This window comes from Centrocercus urophasianus, unplaced genomic scaffold, assembly GCF_019232065.1.
Source record: "Centrocercus urophasianus isolate 14NV4802_14NV808 unplaced genomic scaffold, USGS_Curo_1.0 seq_16, whole genome shotgun sequence".
Lineage (NCBI taxonomy): Eukaryota > Metazoa > Chordata > Aves > Galliformes > Phasianidae > Centrocercus > Centrocercus urophasianus.
In genome coordinates, this window is record NW_024884711.1 from 25,219,565 (window position 1) to 25,239,258 (window position 19,694).

Genomic DNA, 19,694 nt, shown 5'->3' on the forward strand with positions numbered 1-19,694 from the left:
TAAAGACAAGACACTGTACTTATTTCTGCTAGTAGCAAGAACAATGAAAATTTTGGACAGACCTCCTTATGACAACTTAGTATTTTTCAGGATGTTATATTGCTCTAGTCATGCTGCCTTAACAGTTTTAGCGATGTATGCAGTAGTTTAATGCTTATATGTACTCTAGCACACTGTTTCTCCTAAAGTATTCACCTTTAAAAGAGAGTCTACGTATATATTGTGTTGTGACATGATTTCCTTTACATCCCATTTTACATTAGCCATGAGAAGCAGCATCTGTTCATAATCAATAGCTTTAGCAGCAACAATCCAATAAACTGGTTTGCGTAGCTCATTGGCAGTTGACACAGTCTGAAATAGAATAAAAAGAAAATTCAATTCAGTAAATTTCAGGCTAGTAAGAGCAATACAAAACTATGGTTTAAAATATTTCCGTCATATAATACAAGTTTCAAATACTGCATAAAAAAATTAGCTCTGAATTACACAATTCTGACCTGAGAATAGAACTGCTGAAGAAAAGGCTTCTTTGCAGCTGGCATCACTGCATCAAGGTGGGGCTGAAGACACTCAAACTGCTCGGCCAGAAATACCCTTTGAAAATAAAGAAAATTCTCCATGAACTAAATTAGACATTTGGAATGCCTCTATACTTCTCTTTATCTACATTTATTGGGCAACAATGGTATGTAACCTTGGTAAATTTAATACTGATAAGAACTGTATCATTTTTTGGCCAGCATATCAACATGCATACTCAATTATGAAAATTTGAAAATGTGATTGTGAACAAAATGAATAAAAAGGTTTGAATAGCCAGAACTCAATTTTCTGTTTTAATCAGGATATACTGCAAAATTCAGATCCAAAGCCAGTGGACAGCAACTGTCCCACAATTTCTTCGTGGCAAGCCAGTACACACTAAAAGAAATCGCGTCAGAATTCAAAAGCAACACTACTGATTACATGTTTGCTAGTAAACTTTTAAAAACACAACATGAGATCAAATTCTTTGTTACAGGTATGATTTTTTTTTTTAATAATCACTTAATAACCTTTTAATTCTCTTCTGTAAACACATTTTAAAATGAATTATTAATCTTTAATAATGTCCTCTTGTGTGGAAAACAAAATGAAATCCCATATGACTCTACTACTATTCTGATAACCAACTGAAAAAAAACTTTATAAGAGTTTTCCATTACTCTCTTGTTATCATCTCTTCTTCACAGGTAAACTTCCACCTGTTGCCAAAAACATCATGAATGCAGCCAAGCCAATACATACTAAGCAGTTCTGGGTCACAGCTATCAGCATCTGAGTACTGGTTTAAATATGTAAAATAATATATATGTATTTTAATAGAAATATATAAATAGATATGTAAAAAATAAAATATTATACATATATGTGCATATATAGACATACACACACATACAGATTAAAAACTCCCATTGAGCTCTTTAAATTAAACTCTTTTTTTTTCCTGTTAGATTTGGCTTTGTGATGTCACAAATTACTGGTGGAGCTGCAGGAAAGTCTTATTGTTTATGCTTGCAAGTGGTTAAACCAAACAGTCATGTCCTACTACTGTTAATTAAAAATTACCTCTCTTTCTCATTTTTAAAATCACATTAAAGGCTAGAAATTTTTGACCTCTTTAAAAAGGTTTTGGATTGTAATCACAACTCCTTAAAAATTCCACTGATCTCAAAAAATGGTGTACAGTAAATAACCTACAAGGATTCCGTGGCTACCACTCTCTCTGCCAAACCATAGAGTGAGTTGCCAGAAGTCAAAACAACTAGATGACTGAGATGTGGGCTTGGCACCTTCTCCTTTCTCTCTTCAGCAGCTGTGAGAGTTCCAGTGGGATCAGCGGAGACCTCCTAAACACAATTGACAAACATGTAAGTTCACACTGTGTAGATCATTATCTACCTCAGAAAAAAAGAAACAGAGCAAATTTCTTATCGCACCTTAACACCCATAGAGCCTTTAGACCAACTGCCTACCGAAAGACAAACTTTTCACTCTTAGATATAGTCTCTTTCACCTGACAACAACCAAATAAGGAGATAAATCAAAATAATGTTATTCATGTGTGAGTTTTTCTGCTTCTGTGAGCTGGGAATAGCTTAGATAAAATACAAAGCAAAAAATACAAAACAAAACGTTTTTTAAACATTAAGTTATCATTCCAGGACAACTTCTATCCTATATACAGCTCCGTTGTAGAGAGCTTGGAAATATTCACAGCATGGGATAAAAAACCCCACACCTCTAGATTCAGGTGTTTACGTAGCAGATAGATAGAAGAGGGAACACAGGATGAAGAATTTTTCAGAGCTACCATAGTCATCTAAGCCACTGCAGAAATGGACACACAGATGGTCACTCCCTGATGTTTAACTATTTGTCAAAACCAGACCAGAAGATGAAAACCAAAGTAGTTCTAGCTCTACATTAATTATTCATATCATGCTTATTGCTTACACACATGCTATAACATATGAGAAATGCTACAAAATAAAAGTAGCCAGAACTCAAATCAGGCAAAGAAGATAGAAGATACAATACTAATTTCTCAACTCATTTCTTATCCTGTGATTCTAGCATAGTAATTTTGTTGCCAAATAGGTACTACAAGCAGCCATCAGCCTGGACATACAGAACGAAAATAAACTTGGGCAATAAAACAGTGCCAAAGTAGCAGTAAAAATAGTCCAGAAGCAAGATTAGGTGTGAAACATATCTGTTGCAAAGAATGGTAAGAACACAATCAATATGACAACAAAACTGCTTAAACAATTACATTTATGGCTAGACTCCAAAAACATAATAGCATAATTCTTACACTGCTGTAGAACTTACAAGGATGATGCCAAAAACATGATAATACATAAAGCAGCTGTGCAGGGTTTTTTTGGCTGGAGATGGAAATAAACAGTGAAAAAGCTGCACTGAAATAACTAAAGGAAAAAGAGCAGTGGGAGGAAAAACTGATTCAAGCTGACTATAGCAACCAAGAGGGGATTCTTTTAGGTTCACAGAAGAGAACAATTGAAAGGAGTGCATTCTTTTTTTCCTAAGAAGAAAGGGATAAGAGCAAGCATCAGAAATACTGACTAAACTAAGTCACGATCTAACACACTTTAAATATCAGGATTTAGACAAGGAAGAATATGCACAGTAGATCTTGAAAAGAAAAAAGGAGAAGGTACCACATGCAACACTTACTACAGCAGATGAAACCAAATATAGACAGATTTGGACAGCAGAATTCTGGCTGTTAAGTATGAAGAAAGTATCTAGAAACTGGTAAAATAATGCAATAAACAACAGAAGTGGAAAGTGGGCAAAGCAAGGAGCCATGAGTAATCCCCCACACAAATCCTGAACAAGACCACACTACTGACTGAGCAATACCATCATTGAGTCATTTGTAGCACTAGAAGATCTAGCTGAAGAAGGTCAATGAGCAGAAGGCAAAACTTCAAAAAGAAGATCAGATGTTACCAGCGCAGCAATGATTAAAAAGCCTAGCTGCATCACTGAGCTCTTTGAAAATGAATTCTTATTACTCTGTTCTGTGTTCACATTCAACCAGATAACTTTGCAATTATACTTGCCAGACATTTCATAACACAGTGAAACTACCATTATGCTAAGTCTATCAGAATGAATAAACAAGTTGAGAAGTCTGGATATTTGCTAAAGTTCATGCTAAAGTTCTGAAGATACCTGCCTAGCACACCCACAGTGAAAACTGGCAATAGTATTTAATGATCTAGGCATAACAGTTAATTTTTCATATTAACTGAGCCAAAGCCACAATTAATTAACTAACAAAATCCACTCTTTATCTGTCTTCTAACTTTTCCTTTCACATCATCCTCAAAAACACAACAAAGAAAAGCTTTGAAGTATTTACATATGATAAAAAAAAACAAAAAACCAAAAAAAAAAACCCAGAGCCCACCAATCAATTCTCTAATCTTAGGAGAGACCCTGAGGGACAGGGTTAGAAAAAGAACAGCAGTGGTAAAGATTTGAAGAAACTCTGGAAGATTGCCCTGTAGCACTTTGAATATCATTATGAATAATAAAATGATTACTTTGCTGTTTAAACAAGAAAAGCAAAACCATTTTGACAACACAGGCCTGTCAATTACATCTTCGTAGTTTTGTGGTTTTTTTTTCAAAGACTAACTACAAAATATATTAATATTAAATATTAGAGACTCCATTTTGTATTTATCTCAATTCAGAGTTACCCATAACTTCAGTACTGTTAATATCACTATATCACATATTAACCAATTTTTTCCTTTATCTGCCCAATCCCATAAATATCTTAAGTTATTTATTTAACACAGAAAGCATCTGAAGACACAAAATGCATACAAGACAGGCACGTCTGTGTTTAACCATGGAGTCAAACTCTGCTTCAGATATACTGGCCAGACAAACTATCAGTATTTCTTTCTCCTTGTTCTAAAATAGATGCAGAAGCGTGCTAACAGTAAAAAGCAATGATGACATGACTGAGAGCAGCAACAGAGGCATACATTCAGGCTGGAACAAGAAAAAAATACTACAAACTATTTAAAGAAATCAGTTGTTTTGCAATAGACTGGACTTGCTACAGTTAACCCTTCCAGTAATGTAAGAAAATCTGCAAAGCACACTTCTATTCTCAGAGTTACTTTTGACTACTTAAAGAAAATAGGAAACTCCAGTAAAACTGGAAGGGGGAAAAGCTGCACCAATCAATAGAGGACCGATGTCATTTATCTGGACTTGAGCAAGGCCTTTGACATGGTCCCCCACCACATCATTATCTCCACATTGGAGGAATGTGGATTTCGTGGGTGGACCACTCGATGGATATGAAATTGGTTGAAAGGCCGCAGACAGAGGGTGGTCATCAGTGGCTCTACGTCCACGTGGAGGCCGGTAATGAGCAGCATCCCCCAGGAGTCTGTCTTGGGACTGGTGCTCTTTAACGTCTTTGTTATCAATGACATCAGTGATGGAATCGAGTGCACCCTCAGCAAGTTTGCTGACGGCACCAAGCTGAGTGGTGTGGTTGACGCAGTGGAAGGAAGGGATGCCATGCAGAGGGACCTCAACAGGCTGGAAAGGTGGGCCCAGGTGAACCTCATGAAGTTCAACATGGCAAAGTGTGGAGTTCTGCACTTGGGCCAGAGGAATCCCAGGCATCCACACAGACTGGAAGGAGCAGTCTTTGAGAGCAGCCCTGCAGAGAAGGACCCAGGGGTCTTGACAGATGAAAAACTTAACATGAGCCACCAGTGTGCCCTTGAGGCTCGGAAAGCAAATGGTATCCTGGGCTCCATCAGAAGAGGGGTGGCAGCAGGGGTGGCAGCCCTCTCTACTCTGCACTTATGAGGCCCCATCTGGAGTACTGCGTCCAGGTCTGGAGCCCCCAGTACAAGAAGGACAGGGAGCTGTTGGAGAGGGTCCAGAGGAGGGCCACAAAGATGATCAGGGGACTGGATCACCTCCCCTACAAAGACAGGCTGAGGGAGCTGGGTTTGTTCAGCCTGGAGAAAAGAAGGCGGCGGGGTGACCTCATTGCAGCCTTTCAATACCTAAAGGGAGCCTACAGACAGGAGGGGAATCAACTCTTTGAAAGGGTTGATAACAGCAGGAAAAATTAGTAATTGATAATCTTTCAAAACTGAAATTCTCTTTACCTCCTACTTCTAGTATAGAACTTTAGCTTTACAATTATGTTTTAAATTCATATACACACACAATAGGAACAATTTTAGTTTTGATTCTGCTACGAGAAAATGGCAATATTTTTAAACCTTACGGAAGAAATACTGAAGTTAGTAACAAGTATTAAGTGGAATTTGAAAGGCATGGCAAAAATTAGAATATTAGAAAGCATTCTAATAGTCAAATAGTCTACAGGTACATCATGTCCATCTGACACATGGACACACTTAAACTGGATGTGCACCGTTAGCAAAAAAAAAAAAGCAGAGTGATCTCAAACATTTTCCTAAAACACCATTAACCTTGCAGGATTACTCCACTAGCTCTGCATTTAAAGAATTGTAATTGATAGTTTCAGTAACATTATGATCATATAATACAACCCAATAAATATTTACCAAACATAAGTCCTTACTGCATGCAAAAGCTGTTTAAAAATAGCTCACCTCAAAGTAATCACTTAATATAAAAAGATTTCTGATTAGAGCAGATGTACAGAAATCAACACGTAGTTTACACACACACACACACACACACACACACACACACACACACACACCCTGCTAATCTTAATTCTAATAGTTCTTGAAACCTGATGATGAAAATGACTGGCAGAGCCAATTGTAAAAGCACATTGCATTCAAAGATAACAGTGCTATTTGAATATGTCTTAATATGGTAAGGTTTAAAAATCATAGAATCATAGAATCACCAAGGTTGGAAAAGACCTAAAAGATCACCCAGTCCAACCATTCACCTATTCCCAATAGCTCCTACTAAACCATGTCCTTCAACACAACATCCAGCCTTTCCTTGAACACCCCCAGGGTCGGTGACTCCACCACCTCCCTGGGCAGTCCGTTCCAGTGCCTGACCACCCTTTCTGAAAAGTAATACTTCCTAATGTCCAGCTTGAATCTCCCCTGCCGTAGCTTGAAACCATTCCATGATACTTTTTAATACTCCTACTACTTTTCATGTTAAAAGATTGTTATTTTCTTGCTCAGGGGCATAAAGCTTACAAAGTTGGTAATCTTGTCTCAGCCATAGGGAAACTAAAGCAAATGAAAAAGGCGTAGCTGCCATGGTAAACACCATTCAATATGCCTTGAAAGAGAAGACCATTAAAAATGAAACATACTCTCTTGGGAATCTAGTCTATTAATTTTCTATTTATTTATAATCCTCTGCAGGCAATTTACAGCATTATGAAGTGCCATGCAAGCAACCTTACAATGCAAGTACTTTTCACTGGCCCCAGAGTTGAGTTCACCAGCGTTGCCTCACGGTATGCCTGAAGTTTCCAATTGCACTGGCAGCACTAACCTAGTCCCACAGTACTGCTCCTTCACCATCCTTGTCACAAAACAAAGATTTCCCACACCTCAGCTGAGCCAGTCTCACTGATTTCAGTAACAGACTTCAAAAAACTTTGGGTAGAAACTTACAGGACCTTTGCATTTCAATTATTTCTTAGTGTTCCAAAATAAATGGCAGACTTTTTTGCATAAAAAACTACCAGAAATCATCAAGCTTATTGTCTTGTTTAGCTTAATGCAAAAACTTTTGTGTCAGGAATCACTGTGTGCTGAGAAAATGAATGGTAAAATGCTTAAAAAAAATACACTACAGGTAAGCCTCCACAAGAAGGCACTTCCACTGCCACATCCTTGGGAATCTCAGCATCTATCCAAAAAAAGTAAGTCAAGCTGATTTGATCACACACTTTTTTATTGCAACATTTTTTTTAATCCTAAGACAGTTTCATTAAGAGCTGCTGCTGGTTCTGAGGTGCTCAGCTCTGACTGGCATTCCTCTGGGACTAGAAATCAGCCCAAGCTTTTGCTGTCCAGCAAAAAAGTCTACCAGTGACTGATGTGAGACGGCACAGTGACTGCCCAAAGAGAGGGGCACAACAGTTGCCAAGAACCAGAAAATTTATTCAAACAAATAAGAACAAATAAGCCAGAAAGCTTTCATTTTCAGTAGATTATTCCAGTCAAGTTGGGTAATTCTGCTGAACAAACAAACAAGTGTGGAGAGCTCTGGATGAATAATGTGAGGAAGCAAAGCAGCTGCAACGTCCTATCATATTTTTAAAGTGTCTGTCACGTCAAGACTTTCTTTTTTACAGATAGAATTTTCTTCTTGACAAGCACTTCACACAACACCATAAACTGTCATTACATATGTTGTATAAATCTATTTAAAGAAAAAAAAGCACAAAATATCTTTGCAAGATGGGTTGGAAAGTCAGGTGTGCAGAAAGAAAAACGTTCCCTGCAATATTCCTTACCTTATTTGTGCAGCTGAGAACCTAAATTTTTCATCTCTGCACCATCAGTTTCTAACCTACTGTCATCACCAGAAGATACACTTTATGGGAAAAGATCCCAAAAGCAAAGACAAAATCTAAAATACATTAAACAATACTTCTCTATACAAGCAATTTTTTCCATCTGCTGTTCTACATATTGCATTGCAATGCTTATATACTTTACTGCAGTGATTTATTTTTCTACTTCTGTAAGGCACGTTAACTAACAAACTTCATTCTAAATCTCAGTTTTAAATGAGGAAACCAGTTTGCAATGAAATATTTATGGATATTCTGTTCATCTGCTCCAAATACCTCACTGTCGAAAGCAGCAGTATCGTCTAAGGCAGCTATTTGCATGAACAGGACATTAATAAACAGTGTCTAGGTAATGGCAGTACTGTAACTAAGCAAAGAAGTTGCTTAGAAATAGATAAAGCAAGGCATCGTAAACAGAAGTTTCCCTTCCAAATCACCAATTACTGCAGATCACTGTCTGATCGATGCCAAATATCTACTTGGGTGCTTACTGGTATTCATGAATTGATATGATTAATAAGCATCATTACTATCACAAAAACACAGTCCTGGTAAGAATGACAAGCACAAGGATGGAATGTGTGTAGATCTCCCCATGCCTCCCACTTGGGGAACTGGCAGTGAGGAGACATAAGCTGTTCGAAACATGTTTATTTCAATGTGTTTGGACAAATGAAAGCTGCACCTTAACACTGTGAATCACTCTTCTCTCTTTCTTTTAATACATCCTGCTACCTGTAGACTTCTATTTCTGGAGAATCAGAATTATTATCTCTGAAGTTGTTGTGTAGAAGAAATGTACTGAAGCTACCTTTCACTTGCTGAAGAAAGGGCTGACTGAGGAGTTCAAACGTACGTACGAAATTCAGAACATATCAAACAAACTTCTGAAAGTTGTATCATCCTCTTTCCTCTCGGAACGACCCAGTCTAAACATCTGAATAGTCTTAAGACAGACAGTAGAGTTCTACCTTCACTGGTACTGAGAAATTACTGAGAACTTGTTTGAGCTCTATTAAGTTCTGACAAAGCCTCAGGCATAGAATGAGAATAAAAACTTGTTGAGAATATACTTATTCAAATAAAACATCAAAAGATGCTGCTAGCAGGAAACAAAATTTAGCAGAAATGAGGGCCCTGAATAAAGTTACCATGAATAGAAGACAATGCAAAAATAAATAAGTAAATAATAAAGTAAATTCCTGACAAGCCACGAGACTGAACTTCACAATTTAAACATGAAGAATATCTACAGAAAGCAGCTTTAAGCTATGAGAAATACGCATTTTAATGACATGATGAAGATTAACCTTGATTTTCTAAGTTCTTAGTGATTATAACAACAGAAATACCCAGAAAATAAATTCCCATTGACAGCATAAGACCAGTGTAAGTCCATAAAATTCATAAATTCATAAGATTAATAAATTTAATTAAACGGCTTAAAGATAACAGACACAGCTATTAATCCCAAAGGACACTAGCATTATCTGTAACAGTACTGTTAAATGATGACGAAAAAGAAATCCAGTTATTATTCTCAATTATTCTTGACGTTTTTCCGCAATAATGACAAATCCTTAACTGATTTGTCTGCAATATCTTCCTAATTTTATTTTTTTCCTTTTCTGAACACATTGCATTTGAGATAAATATCAAAATGACTTTAGGTTTTTTCTGCATTATGGAGGTTATTAGTTATGTTATGCTCCCTCTACTGACCTTGTAAGAAATGACTCAAACTCCCTTAAAATGCTTCTCTAAAAGAACAATTTAGAATTTGACTGTTCTGAATGTTCAAAGGAATTCAAAAAGGCACCTCAGTACAATTCTGTGAAGTGCCAAATCCCTATGAAAGTCAAAGTACAGCATTTGCAATCCAATTCTGCCTTCAAAAACGAATCCTTCCTCCATTATCTGCAGTATTAACTACATTACATCCTATTTACAACACTCAATACATTTCTTCACAATGTTTCGAGTGTTTTATATTTAGGTTAAAAAAAGAGTGCACAGTTCCATTTTTGCAAAGTTCTCAACTATATTTCTTTATAAACTGCTCCTCAGTTGAACCTATGAAACCTACCTGAAGACTCCTGTACTGTAATGCTGTAATGTGATGTGAAGGAACAGTAATCTACTACCACTGTGACATAAGCACCATATTTACTTTTCACTTTCTGAAAATAACTCATGAAGTGACTGATGTGGTATAATTTATAAAATACAACAGGTAACATTCCACAATATTCAGACGTGACATAACAAAGCACTTAACATATTAATGATATTATACACTGAATTTGTTTATCAGTGGCTTACTGCTCTTTCACTGAAAAAAATGAGTTGTCTCTTGTGCTGCTGTTGGGTGTATTTTTAGTAGGTTTAATTTAATAAGGACGATATTGGAACATCACTGTGCTTTTATTACACAAACCATACAGCATTTTAAGATTTAAATACGTAATTGCGTTGTTACATCTAGTAGAAGCTATTAAACTAATTCTAGTACGCATCAAGAACAAATAATTTCACACAGTAATGATATCTATGTTACTATATACCAAGAAATAGTTTTTGTCTTTACATCAGATATGAGAAGATGGGGGAAAAAAAATTAAAAAAAAAAAAAAAATCAGTAAGTTATGATGAAATACAATTGATGAATTGCTGACACAGCCCCGTTTCACACTCCAAATCCAGATACTTACTAGATCAATGAGGCTCTCCTGGATTCTGTTCAGTGTGGTGCGTAATCTGCTACTACTGAGGCCCAATCCTGTCGATTCAAACTGGAAGAAATATATTCTACTTAAGTTTGGAAAGTAAAAATCCTTGGTTTACGGCAATACAACAAAACTTCAGTTTGTAAGCACTGGATACAATTTATTCACATTAGAGTTTTAATACATAACTGTAACTCTACAAAATAAAGATCAACAAGGTCACTGCATTTAGCATGACACTTAGGTAAAGGATGGCCTGAGCACATTTCATGAAGATGACAGCTTACCATTTCTGTCAATGAGCATTCAGCATGCTTTATAACACACCGTATATGGGCACAGGACCCAAGATGACCTCATCTGGGAGACCAGACCCAAAAGGCACATCAGTGTCCCCAGTGAGACTTGCATGAATACCATTCCCAGGCCAAATAGCCTTGACTATAAAGTTTCTTGTAATCCCTTACTGAATATCTAACTTGCAACTGTATAATTATAGCCATTGATCTTTATAAAACAGTTGTTATTAGTTAATGTCTATAAAGATTTATCTAATGAACATGCCATCTTCACGTTCATGGCTCAGCAGCATTACAGGGAAGGTGTTCAAATGGGATAAATTAACATTCATTGCCTGATAGATGCAATGAATTATACCAGCTGAGGGGCTGATCTGATGTGTAATTAATATAGCTACTTGTCTTCTATTTCCAGTTACAAAGAAACAAGAACAAACACACAAACCAAAGACAGTGGAAATGGGATAAGTAAGAAATACTGTTTAAGAAACTGGAAGTATCTGAATACAGTTCTGGTGTGTGATTCACACCAAAAAAGCAATTTACTAAACAATATTTAGAGCAATTATGTCTATGGTATTAGACTCCCTTTCGATGCACAGAATCAGGGAAGAAAGTCAAGTCCAATCCCTCATTTTACATACAAAAGGGAATAATTGAGGTCCCTATTTACTGCATCTAAACTTTCTTGTTTAAGATGTCCACACATCCTAATCTCCCCATACACTCAGTGAAAATTACCTTGCAGCAGAATTACCACTGGAAGTATTCTCTGCTGAAATCTAGAATTTGATCCAGGAGACATAGATCAGTATCCTAATGTCCCTGTCTGATAAAATGTTCCAGATAAAAATGTGGGGTATTTTTGGTGTGCAATTTTATTCACATTTTTACTGTAGAAATAGCAGTTTTGAGCTGCCTTCAGTTTTGCAGGTACATGGGTAAAAAAGAAAATCTGCTTTTTTTCCCCTTACTCTTTAAGAACACACTTTTCATTTCCCAAATCATCTTTTATTTCATCCTTAACATCATGTAACAGTTTTTCAAGTTATGGCCACAATGATTGCAAACTCAAGACTAGCTATCTTCTCTATCAAAGTAAAAAAGAGCAGGAAAACAAAAACTGTAAGGAAAAGAATTATTTATCTATTTAAAATATATTTGCAAGTTTAAGCCATTATATTTCACTTTAAGCAATTCTCTTCTGCACCATCAAAATGCACACCACAATCTGCCACTAACCCTTTCTCTTCTTGCCTTTCAGATACCAACTTTTCACAGCTATCAATTTTGTTAAATTTTTATTTTTAAATAGTATTTTAATAAAATATTTCTTAATAATACATTTCTTTTTAAAAACTGGACGTTTCACCCTTGAAACATTTATGAATAATAAGGAATGAATACACACATTTAGATTTCCATAAAACATTACAACTCAAGAGCTCCAGATTCATCAGGCACTGCTCAAAGCAGTGCATTTATATTTATAAGGAAAACAAAACAAAGTAAAACAAAAACCAGAAAAACACTTGTACTACTGCACTTTTTTTCCCCCCAAGGCCAAAACCTCACAGCTTCGAACAGAATACACCACTCAGCAGTATAATTGTTTTGCTACACAGTTAAAGTTTTTTACTACTAGTTTTTGCTATTTATACATGCAAAACAGCAGATATTTAAACGTCACAAACTGATGACTTTGTAAGTTTAGCGTTAGAGAATTCATACGCATCACCAGTTCTATGTGACATCTTACAGAAAAAAAATCCAAGTGTTTTCTGTAAAAATGGTCATTAAAATTTATACATTTACATGTGTTGTCAAAAAAATTAAAACTCACCTTAGATTTTTTTCTCTAAGGAAGACTATTCTGTGATACGTTCATCAATATCACGACTTTAGTGAACAGGTATTAAATAAAGGTTCTTTCTTTTAATTTTGTATTAGGTTTTTCCAAAATTTGAGATAAAAAAAGAAAGACTTAACATGTACCCCAGGAATTAAAAAGAATTTGAAAAGAACAATTCTGATTACAATAGCGTGCAAATTTTGTCAGTGAAGAATGCCAAATACTATCTACATAGGATAATTGTTCTAAAGAGTTCTGGAGAGGACAATGACACAAGACCAGACAGCAGTCAACACAATGCTTGATTTCCACTGAACAGGCAATTAACTACATACAATTGATCACTCTTGTGCTAACTTACACAAATAACATGGGCACAGTGTTTTAATTGCTTAAGGAGGTTATAACACCAACATATTTCTAAGGATCCATTATTCATATATATATATATATATATATATATATATATATATATATATATACACAAAAAAAAACACTTAGATATATATATATAATATAATTAATATATAAAAATTATATATATATATAAATATAAAATATATATATAATTTTATATATATATATAATAATTACAACAGGAACATTGACAGTGGCCTAGGTCTAAATCACATACCACCAACCATCTCTATTTTTTTTAAAGGTTTAAAACACAGTGAGAACTGAGAACATTCAAGGAGCATTACAAGAGGGTTTATCTTATTCGTAGAACCTTGGTAAGGGTTATGTTTCCCATAGAAAACCATTTGTCAAAATAAAAATTAGGCACACTAGGAAAGCAATACAATTTTACCATTCATCTGCTACAGCATTTACCTGCCTAGCACTGGGCTGTTCTCTGTTAGAGGTAGAAAGTGAGGAACTCGGCATAGGCTTTAAAAACACAAAACAGGAGGTGCAAAAAACCCAAATGTAACACAATGTGAATAGCAAAGTAGCTGATTAAGCCAATGGAAATCAACTAGTTTAACAGAAGACATAACAAAACTCACCACCATCACCAACAACAACAAAAAAAAAAACACAAAAAAAAAAACAAAAAAAAAAAACCACTCATCTTCTAAACACAAATTGCAAATGCATTTGTCCTGCCAAACAGCTCAAAACCATTTAGAACCATATGTTGACAGTCCGAAAATCCACTGTGATTTGCCAAAAGATGATGATGAATTTGGAACCCCGTTACATTAATGCTGTGAAATAATCCAGGGGCCAAAAGAGGATAAAATTGTTTTTACGTGCAGCTTTTAAATGCTTTAAGACAATTCTGCTGAAAGATCCATGTTACATACAGACATTGCCAATAAGCATTTATTTCAACTACAATACTCAAAGCCCAAAAATATTTTTATTAATCCAATTAGGTTGACAGAGAGATAATAGATCTGAAAAACTATTTCAAACCTCTTAAATCTGAGTTACTACTCAACCTTCAGGGCACCCTTCTCCTCTTCAGCTACTCATGTCTATGTCTGAGAAATAAATACAGAAAAACCAAATCACCTAAACCTCTCTGGGCTCCAAGCCACTGCAGACTGCTTCTTTATTCCCCACTTTCTGCCACTACTTCCAGGTACTTGTCTTTCTTCTCCATTCAAAATATTTGAATACTGAGTACCTATTCAAATGCAATTGGTTTCACATCCCAGTGACTACGATGCTTCCTATGCTTACTCTCCTCACTGCATTGGATAATCAGACAGCCATTTAGATAATTAGATAATCAGCCTTAGCTTACTCCTGCATACAGATCCATTCTGGAAACACTCATTTTTTGGGGAATCATATATTTGGTACTGTTTTAAGTAAAGACTGCTCCTCATTCTGTGTATACTCTGATACTCCAAAATAAATATCTTTTCAACCTACCGTATCATTTCGGCCAAAAAATGTATAGACTGCATACAGATAGTAGTCGAAGAGCTGGGACATGAAGTGGATGACATCAAATGCAATAGGCTTGAGAATGTTCATCATCTGCATATACTTCCCTTGAAAACGAAGACAGAAGATCAGACTCTTCAGTGCAAGTTTAACAAGGACAGTGGTGAGCTTCAGAGACTCAAAAATGCTTTTACAAACCGTATTAATTAGCCTTGAATATTGATCAAATGCAATTTAGCAATGTTTTAGATATAAGGAGGTTTAAAAATAAACAGCATGACTAAGACACATAAAATGACACAAGACTTCTCTAAAAGAGGTTGTCAGTCTGTATCAAAACGTCTTGAACAATTCTTTTAGCCTTTTGGTATCAAGTTCAAAACATAAGACCTTCCCATTCCTCCACAACATTCAGATTAATTCACACAGAATCACAGAATCACAGAATCACCCGGGTTGGAAGGGACCTCAAGGATCATGTAGTTCCAACCCCCCTGCCTAGCAGGGCCACCAAACACACACATTCAGATCAGGTTGCCCAGGACCCCGTCCAACCTGGCCTTAAACACATCCAAGGACGGGGCATCCACAACCTCCCTGGGCAGCCCGTTCCAGGGCCTAACCACTCTCCTTGTATAGAACTTCCCCCTAACATCCAACCTAAATCTTCCCTCCTTCAACTTCGATCCATTTCCCCTAGTCCTGCTGTTGTCAGCCCTTTTGAAGAGTTTACTCCCCTCGTGGGTGTAGGTTCCCTTCAGGTATTGATAGGCTGCAATGAGGTCACCCCGCAGCCTTCTCTTCTCCAGGCTGAACAAGCCCAACTCCCTCAGCCTGTCCTCATAGGGGAGGTGCTCCAGCCCCCTGATCATCTTAGTCGCCCTCCTCTGGACCCTTTCCAAAATCTCAATGTCTTTCTTGTACTGAGGGCTCCACACCTGGACACAGTACTCCAGATGGGGCCTCACAAGAGCCGAGTAGAGAGGGACAATCACCTCCCTGTCCCTGCTGACCACCCCTCTCCTGATGGAGCCCAGGATCCCATTTGCCTTTCGAGCTGCCAGAGCGCACTGCTGCCCCATTCAGCCCCAGATTAATGATCCCTGCAAGTACTCTGTAGCAAATGATACACAGAGCCACTCAAGATGTTTACACTCACTAGTGAGTGTTTACATATGCACATACAGACATCTTACAAGCAATAGGAAAGTACATTATAAAAATGACATACCCAAAACTGGGAGTTTAGGAATGATGTGTTTCAAACCTGCGTGTTATCATTTCCTGCTAACCTTCCTTTTTACCTTTTGTAAAAAGTGAAGGAAACAATATACCATAAAGGACTATCTAATTTTTTTTTTTTTTTCTGATCAAGGAGAGAGATTTCCATTGCAGGCACTTCAAGAATCTGCTAAATGACTGCTCTATCAGCTCTGAAGATGAAGAATATATAAGCTCCAGACTCCTAAGAGGATCCCTCCCCTTCAAAAAACCACCAAAAAGACACACACTTAAAAATAGAAACAAAGGCAAATAAACAAGCAAAAAAAAAAAAAAAAAAAAAAAAAAAAAAAAAATACCCTATCTCCGCAACTTTGGACTGTGTTGTACAAAAGAGCACTGACATTTCTGTAGTGCGGTGGAATCAGATCAGGTCAGAAAAAGACAAGGCAAGAAAACCAAATTGTTTTCAGCTGTACATTGGAAATGTTTCTAAAGGAGTAGGATGACAGAATACAACAATTGCTGGCAAAAGCAAATCAAAAGGAATGGAAATTTTGTAAGGCAAATCCAAGCAGAACTTGAAGAAAAACTAAACCACTATTTGTTTACTTCATTTCACTGGATTAATTTTCTACTTTAGCACGTATTACTGAATGTACTAAAATACGGACATCTAGGGAAAAAATTAATTCTTCCTCTTCCATCCTGCTCTCTGCTGTTGTGCATCTGACTTCAGGGAAAAAAAAAAAATAAATTAAGAATATCAGGACCTGCCTTTATGCTTTAGTTGAAACTGATTATAGCATTTGAATTCAGAAAGCAATTTTTCCCTGCAGGATTAATTATAGTTATTTTGTTTTCTAGCATAGGGCATGGAGATGTTTTTCCATAGGGTCATAAGAAAAGTGTACTTAAAGAAAAACTTCTTTTTCTGAGACCCTAGACTTACTGCTGGCTAGTTCAGAAATGACATACTACTTGCCCCATTTGCATCTCAACAGTGTATCTGTATTTTAATATAGATACTATATAGATGATTGAAGTATAATATATGTAGAATACATATAATAATACAAAAATATATAATAAACTTTGGGTTATTATGGACAGCAACTTTTGAACGAAGATGTAAATTCAGTTCATCCAGCATGTCAGATATAGCAGATCAGTTAACAAAATATCATATTTCAGACATGTTTTGATGTGACAGGTTGATAAAATTCTGTGTGAGGGTACCAAAATAATTTACTTCTCCTGTAGTCAGCAACATTTTTAAAGTTAATACTGTGCACAGCAAACTAACTTACTAATTAGTAGAGAAAATATTGTTTTACACAGAGAAATCAAGTATCAAATTTAGCTGTTAGTATCAGGGATAGTAACTTGATTTTTTAAACAATTACTTGTGATCATAAAAGACCACATTAATTTGACAAATATGTGACACAACTATCGTGGGATGATACAGCACTATGGCAAGAATTGAGCAAAACCTGATTTTGCTGCTTTTCACATCCCTATCTAGCCTAAACAACCTGCCTGAATATTACACAACTGTGCCCCAGTTTGCCAACACACTCAAGAATATATTTCATTATTTTTGGAGATTAGACAAGAGTTAAAGTATCTAACAATTTGGCAGGTTAACCCAGGTGTTAATTCCACTCTTAGTTATCAATGTTTTGACCTACAGCATTAAGAATAAACTGAAATGCAGACCTAAAATGTTCCATCTGTTTTCCAAAAGGGAACAACAAATGCAGTTAATTTCAGCAGAGTCTACACGGAAATTTATGAATGTTTGGAAAGGATGATACGCTATCAAAGTAGCTGCCATCTTCATGTGTGTCTGAATATTTTTATTGCTACGGGCTGATTTTTTCCACTGATTTTGAGGTAAACAGAGTTCTCAAACTTGCCTGCAACCTATGCATAATAATGGGTGACGTGTCACTTTCAGGACAGTTAGATTTCCAAATATCTGTGTGGCTGGCATAAACATGCAAGGTAGTCTCTTGGGCAGTGTCCTACACTTTTCCAAAGGGCTATGCACTGCCCAAGCACTGTCCCTATAAAAATCTTCTGTAGCCAAGAACATTTCTCTATTACTACATCACTCAGCATTTTACACAAAAGTGTTCCAAGAACATTTCCTCCTTAGTTTCTCTAAGAGGATGCCAAATTTTAACCTCTATACATTGTTACCTACTTGCAGTAAAGTTCATGGTTTGGGTGAAAAACATGTAAAAGAAAATTCCCAAACAGCACTAACAGCCACACCAGAAATTTCCAGAAATACTTGTAAACACCACTTTGAGTTTATGTAAGTCAAAGTAGCTCTACTTTCTATAAACAATTCATAATGGCCAAATCTCCTGAACATTTGCCAGGGTGGTTTTTTTTTTTGTTATTGTTGTTGTATGTTAGTTTGTTGTTTGCTTGGGGTTTTTCTGGAAGCGTTCAGTATTTCCAGCAATTATTCTGTACTTCGAGACAGCAGTTTTTTCTATTGGACTGATCTACATATATCTGATCATTAAAACCAAAAAAAGTGAACAAAATACACTGCCTCCATATATTTATGAGAGTTTCAGTGTATCTATGGTTATTATAAAATAAATTCTAGTTGAGTGTCTGAATTCCAAACATGCAGCTTGCTATGACATACGTAAGAGGCTAAAATGCCATTTTGAAGGGAACCACAAAAAGCACGTTGTAGTTACATCATTTTGAAAGACTATGATTGGGGTTTTTTTTTATGTTTCTGTTTTTTTCCTGTTTTTTTTTTTTTCTTCTTATTTTGAAGGCTCATGAAGTCCTATGCTACATATCCATTCACTTCTTCAGCAAGAAGTTTTCAGCTGTGAGATTTGTCACCACCACTATTATTTTCTCCAAAGATAACGAGCTTTAAAGCAAGCCAAATCTAAGAGTTACTTCATAAAAAACTATCCATGGGAGAAGCAACAATGACGCAAAAAAGAAGGCATCAGACAAACCCAACCCATTTCTTATGTATGGATGACATTAATTAAAAAAAAAAAATAAATAAATAAAAAATAAAAAAAAAATCAGTGCTCACAATGGCAAATATTCTTGTTGATGCACTGACCCTAGGTCTCAATATTCCATAACAATTTATCATGAGTTCATTCTCCCTCCAAGTTTTAAGTCAACAGGCAAGAGTTTATAGGGTTATTTTTTTCCTATCAAATTAATCTAATTATCGCGTTATACTAGAAATAAACTGAGAAATAACTACCTCATTTATCAACCTAATGGAAAAAAAAATAAACTGAACTGTAAACTTGAAATTCAAATTCAACAACTATATGACCTCCCACTTCAGCTATACATAGCAACTCATATAAAATATTTTTATTAAATATATAGTAAATCACACTTTTATTCATCTAGCCTCCTTACAACATAGCCCCCAGAAATAGCTCAAAATTATTAGGAGCAGCATCATACTCTTTCAGCGAGTACTACTACTTGCATAACATAAACAACAATTTCTTCTACTTGAGTGGGCAATTTAGAATTCCATCGTAATCTCACTGCAAATCTCCTGTATTAAC

General features: G+C 36.0%; 1 protein-coding gene across 1 annotated transcript in view; it reads right to left on the bottom strand.

Moving 5' to 3' along the window:
- The window catches only part of VPS50 (VPS50 subunit of EARP/GARPII complex), a 67,446-nt gene that overhangs the window by 5,066 nt on the left and 42,686 nt on the right, over positions 1 to 19,694 (bottom strand). The window contains exons 21-25 of the mRNA XM_042817211.1: positions 14,875 to 14,996; positions 10,822 to 10,902; positions 1,744 to 1,892; positions 501 to 597; positions 196 to 354 (exon numbers count right to left, since the gene is read on the bottom strand). Of these exons, the coding sequence (XP_042673145.1) occupies positions 196 to 354; positions 501 to 597; positions 1,744 to 1,892; positions 10,822 to 10,902; positions 14,875 to 14,996 (608 nt within the window). The remainder of the gene's footprint in view (positions 1 to 195; positions 355 to 500; positions 598 to 1,743; positions 1,893 to 10,821; positions 10,903 to 14,874; positions 14,997 to 19,694) is intronic.